This window comes from Poromitra crassiceps (assembly GCF_964638095.1).
Source record: "Poromitra crassiceps genome assembly, chromosome: 6".
In the NCBI taxonomy this organism is placed as follows: domain Eukaryota; kingdom Metazoa; phylum Chordata; class Actinopteri; order Beryciformes; family Melamphaidae; genus Poromitra; species Poromitra crassiceps.
In genome coordinates, this window is record NC_139627.1 from 14,503,739 (window position 1) to 14,509,650 (window position 5,912).

Sequence of the window (5,912 nt, forward strand, 5' to 3'; positions counted from 1 at the left end):
GTGGAATAATTATTTATTAATCCCACTTCATTCTTTTCTAAGGATGTGCCTGATCTGTCATCTTTCACACCCCGAGAGCAATAGGATGATTAGTTGAAGGACATAAAGCGTTTTTGAGATTTAGAATCAGTTTACTACCTGGATGTTGACACAACCTGAACACTTCTCAACAGTTGCATTTGAAATCATGGCCACATGCACCAGGTGATTTCACTGATTGGCATACCTTCAACCAGAGGGGGGAGTAATCAGTGAAATCACCTGTGTTGTGTTAAGTTGAACCACAGACAATGGGCTGAGAGCAAATGAATGAAGGCCAGAGCCAATAAGATGTCAAATAAGAATGTCAGCCTTTAGTTGTCCTAATCAGTCTTAAAAAGGATCTGCTTCAGCCTGTGGTTTGGTAGCGTTGGTTGAGGAGACATAAACTCCCGCTGGGTCAAAGTAAGGAATGTTATTAAGCTTGAGATGAGATGTGTTGGCAGTATTTATTTCAGCCTTGTCGCTAAAAGTCAGAGAGTATGTTTGACATCTTCTATTTGAAATGTTGAGGCTGAATTGGAAAATCATCACCATCAGTATTTATTCAAATTTGTTAACAGGAAAACTGAAATCTTAAGATTTGTCCCTCTAGGAGTTTCTTGCAATGAATGGGGTCATTTCAAATGCACATGATCTCAATTAGAGATTTACAACAAATTGATTACAGTACCATCTGAAAAGTGACTGCATGTGTGAAGGACGATGTTTGCTAATAGCAAAATGAGCAATGTTGAACTTTTGAACTTTTGTTTTAGTTCACCATGATGCATACAGCCTTGGGGATCTGCATCGTATCAGCGGTGGTCTGCTTGGGGAGAAGTTTTCCCAGTGGATATTATGCCCATGAAGATTATGCTCAGTCACCTTCACATCTCCATGGTCATTCTTACTGTATATTTGTCTCACCTTTTTACTGCTGCTATGATGTCCAAATGTCCCCTTGGGGATTAGTAACACTACCGACCTACTACTATCAGTATACTGAACCTACCTACTACCCCTACATTGAACCTACCTACTACCACCACCACCATACTAAACCTGACCATACTAAAACTACTAAACCTGACCCTACTAAAGCTACTAAACCTGACCCTACTAAACCTGACAACAGTGCCAGAAGCCTGTCACTGGTGACTTCAGCCAACACAGATTTTGCTTACCGTCTGTACAAGGAATTAGCAGCTCAGGCGGACTCACAGGGCAAGAACATCTTCTTCTCACCAATAAGTGTGACCACTGCCCTGGCTGCCTTGTCTGTGGGGGCCCGGGAGCAGACCCACCAACAGCTTTTTGATGGTCTGGGCTTCACCAGCTGTCTACTGAGGCAGACGGACGTAGATCAGGCCTTCCATTCGCTCCTCTCCATGACATCTCAAGACGTGAGTGCAGGAACTGCTGTGTTCCTGCACAACACCTTCAATCCACGGCCTGAGTTCGTGGAGGTCTTGAAGCAGTCCTACCTTGCAGATGGCTTCACTGTCGACTTCACCAACAGCACAGAGAGTGCTGCTATCATCAATGGGTACGTGGGGGAGAAGACCAGAGGGAAGATTGACAAGCTGGTCGAAAACCTGGATCCTAGCACAATCATGTATCTCGTCAGTTACATTTACTACAAAGGTAAGAGTTTGTATGAAGAAATGTGCTATCTATTATTTCCAGGTTCTTTAAATAAGATGCACTGAGAAATGTATCAACCATAATTTCTGTCAATAGGAAAGTGGGAGACTCCATTTGACCCCAAGAACACCAGGCAGGAGGACTTCCATGTTGATGAGCACAACAAGGTTCAAACTCACTGCCTCTTCAGAAATGCTGTTTCAATAGTTATGCTAGCAATCACTGCCCTACACCTCTAAGAGCACACACGTTTGACTTATGTGTGATTTCATTATGCGTCTTTGGTGCTGGTCCTCTTTTCCCTGGAAGATGCGTAATGCATGCTCAAATGTCATCTTCTAGGTTCCAGTCCAGATGATGTATCTGGAGGAGACCTTTAGTTTCTACTATGACCAGGAGATTTCCACATCAGTCCTTCAATTACCCTTCAGTAACAACAACTCCATGCTTCTGTTGTTGCCTGACACGGATTTGGCTGGGTTGGAGGTTGCCATCTCCCAGAGCCATGTCACCAAATGGCTTAAATCTATGAAGCCCAGGTTAGAAGAGCCTATGTCTACTCACACCTGAACATCAAGCTTTTGTGCTGGAGACGGTATCATCCTATCATCAATCTGATGTTCACTATGTTGTCAGTTCCTTAGGAACAATACTCATATATATATATATATATCATTATTAGATATAGATAAATCATTTTGAGGATTACTGCTCCTACAGCTGCAGTATAGAATCTGTCAATTGCTGTTTGCTTATTTCATTTCTTTTAGGCAAAACAAAGTATTTCTTCCCAAGTTCTCCATCAAGACCTCCTACTCCCTGAACGATGTGTTGAGTGAAATGGGAATGACGGACATGTTTGGTGCTGCAGCAGATCTCAGTGGTATTTCAGATGCGCCACTGGCCGTCTCAACGGTAAGCGTTAGGGCAGTGGTACGCAACCTTGCCCTATCAGGAGCCACATTGACAAAAACAAATATTTGCAAGAGTCACAATCCAAAAGAAGTCTCTTGCCTTTACTTTTTTTAAAGATTTTTATTGATTGATTTATTTTAAGTCCGACTTAAAGGAGCCACAACTACCCATAAAGGAGTCGCATGTGGCTCTAGAGCCTCGGGTTGAGTGTCACTGTTTAGGCATGGTTTGATTCTCTGATCTATATGTTAAGCCGCTTCGTTGTAGTCTAGGACTAACACTTAATTTACCACAATCAAAGACCGGATGAAATGTTAAACGTTTGCTTTATTGGTTTGGGCTGAGGGTTAGCATCGACGGCTGTGGCAAACGGAGAAGGCACTCCACACTTTTGCCTTCATGCAGTTCTGGCTTTTATTGACCCTTGAGTTGATCCACATGTTGGTTCACGGGCCCCTTGGCTCACGGCCAATTCTCCGCTCGGCCGACGCCACCCCTGGCCAGCTCGCGCCATTGTTGTGTCGGGCCAATGCCTCAACATGCAGAAGGACCCTCGACAAGATCCACAGACACACGAGCTACAAAACATCTACTGGGTTCAGTATCAAGTTAGTCCACAATGACAAACATTTCCTTATGTGCTCACATGGAGCTCCCAGCTCCCCTTATTCTCCTGTCATATAATCCTCCTCTCGTATAACAGAATCTTCCCCTCATAACCAGTGTTGGGCAAGTTACTTCCAAAATGTAATATACTACATATTACTAGTTACTTTCATTTGAAAGTAATAAGTTACTTTACAATATTACTTTCTGTGTAGAGTAACTGTTACTTATTACACTACTTTTGCATTACTTTGACCAAAACAACAGCAGCAGCAGAATGACATTGCCGCCCCGGAACCATCCCCAAAAATCATTTCAACCGCCTTGAAGTCAGTGTAAACAATCCAAAATTCTAAATGTTATGTTTTTCCTTTGTTATTGTCATCTATAGTGGTTATTTGCATAAAAACACAGTTTGATTAGGAAATAATTGTATCTTTTTTAAATATGTGATTTGATTTGATCACATGTAACTCAATTTGTAACTTGAGTTACTTGACAAAGTAACTGGTATAATATTACTGAAAGCCTATAAGTAATAAGTTATATTACTGAGTTACTGCTAAAGGTAATATATTACATGTAATATGTTACTTTTGTAATGAGTTACCCCCAACACTGCTCATAACACAAGGCTTGCACAATAGCCAATCAGCCCAAAACCTCGGACACGCGCAACTCCTTAGCCCATCACTCAAAATGGTGGCTATGATTGACAGTTAAACTAACAAATGACGGTGCCATAAGAGCTTCAGTGACATACGACGGCTCATAACTGACGTGACGATCTGATCATCGCAATAGAAAGAGCCAAAGGGTCAAATTCGTCTGAATAGCAATTGATGGTATGTTGGCACACGCATTGATCTGACTCTGCTCTCTGGCCTGCAGGTTGTGCACCAAGCCAGTTTGGATGTGGATGAGGCTGGTGCCACCGCTGCAGCTGCTACAGGGATTGGTCTCATTCGTCTGTCCGTCCGGGAAGTCCCCGTCTTGCGGTTCGACCGTCCATTTATGGTCCTTATCATCACGCGCTCCACAGAGAGCGTCCTCTTCATGGGCAAGATTGTCAACCCAAATATCTGAAGTGAACACCTTGTACTCGCTCAAAACTCCAAGCGGTCAATCGGATATTAAATCCTCACATAATTATTGCTGTTCTGTGGTTCTTTGAGTGCAAACTTTTGTCCAAGGTAACAAAGTAATGTTTTGAAGAAGGAAGATCCCGCACACTGCTCTTGCTCAGCATCACATCCCCCCCCCTTCATTTTCTCGCCAATAGTATTTTTATATATATTTTTTTGCTTCCTCGTGTGTGCAAGTAACCTATAGGAGACATCACTCTCATCACAGCGTTCAAATTTGGCATTGTGGCTAGACTTTGGGGACGGTTCTATTGAAGTGAATGGGGTGGGCATGGAAAGTCCCACTATAAACCATCATACAGTATCTTATGTTTCACCTTGGATTGCAAAATGCTAGATTGCAAAATTCAAATGCTGTGATGTATTTTCCTTAGGTTCCTTCCCTGTCGAACAAGGCTAATGCTGAAGTGTAACAATTCATGAATTTGCTACGCTTGTAACCCCGTCAACTTTGAGAACCACTCACCTAGTTTTTGAGTATTCATCTCACATTGCTTGAAAATTTTATTTACCTGTTGGAAAAACACATTTCCCGGGGGGGGGGGGATAAAACACCAACCCCCCCCGGAACTCTAAGCCCCTGATGTCCTCAGACCTGAGCAACACCCCTGATCATCACTAACATTTTCAGTCCCTCTGGACCTTCAAGTGTTTTACACCATTTTTGCCACAATGATCTTAAATGCTATAATAATGCTCCAGAGGTGTTGGAGAATCAGTCTGTAGTGGAAGTGTGTCTCAATAGTTGACAGTGACCTGGATAATTTATCACCTTAAAAATACAAAGACAAACAAGTGACACAATTGTGCCCATTTGACACATGTACAATGATATTTAAAGAAACTGCACAACTAATACTGTAAATGAAAACATCTGCCTTGTAGATTTCAATCATTCAAAGGTGTGCCAACAAACAAGGTCTAGAGTATTTAAACCCAAAACTCCTTAGAGCATGACATGCATGGAATGTCATCGCTCACTCCTTTGGGGGATAAAGTTTGCAAATTATAGAGTAAACTTTGGATCGAGTATTTATTTTGTATTGGAGTGTTTTTGTTGTAACAATTCATTTGACTTCTGCAAAGCCATTTGATAGGCTTCCTCCACACCATGATGGATAATGTAATGGAAAATTATCGATCAAGTGCTTATTGATTGATTGATTAGTAATTATGGCCCTTCTAAGATGTATTTTGTGAACTGTGTTCTTCAGTCATTGCAGGAGATTGCTGTACAGAATAGTTTCTGTGAGAACATATGTCTTGTTTTGGGAAGTGTCTATGGGAATAGAGGTTCCTGTGGGAACCTGTGTCTTGTTGTGACTATAGACTGGATTTGTTATGTATTCCAGTGAACATTAGATTAGCTACATGGATGAATGGAAAGAACTGCCCTCCACGGAGAGGGGCGGGCATCGATAGTTTCAGTATATGATGTGAAGTAAACAATAATGCGGGGCTCTTGCATTGTCAAATGTAGACAAGAGGAGACCTCCGTGCACGGAGAGATGATTGTGGAAATAAAGAAAACCTCCTATGAACATTTAAAACGGATATCTAATTATTGATGAATCGGCAGAG

At 41.9% G+C, this 5,912-nt stretch overlaps 1 protein-coding gene across 1 annotated transcript; it reads left to right on the top strand.

The window, feature by feature from the left end:
* Window positions 1-974: 974 nt before the first annotated feature.
* On the top strand, window positions 975-4,272 carry LOC310777726 (serpin A3-5-like; the record flags this gene model as incomplete). Its single annotated transcript, XM_083638097.1, has 5 exons — window positions 975-1,665; window positions 1,762-1,832; window positions 2,008-2,204; window positions 2,436-2,580; window positions 4,078-4,272. 5 exons carry the CDS (start codon window positions 975-977, stop codon window positions 4,270-4,272), a joined length of 1,299 nt encoding a protein of 432 aa, XP_083494223.1.
* Window positions 4,273-5,912: the final 1,640 nt, after the last annotated feature.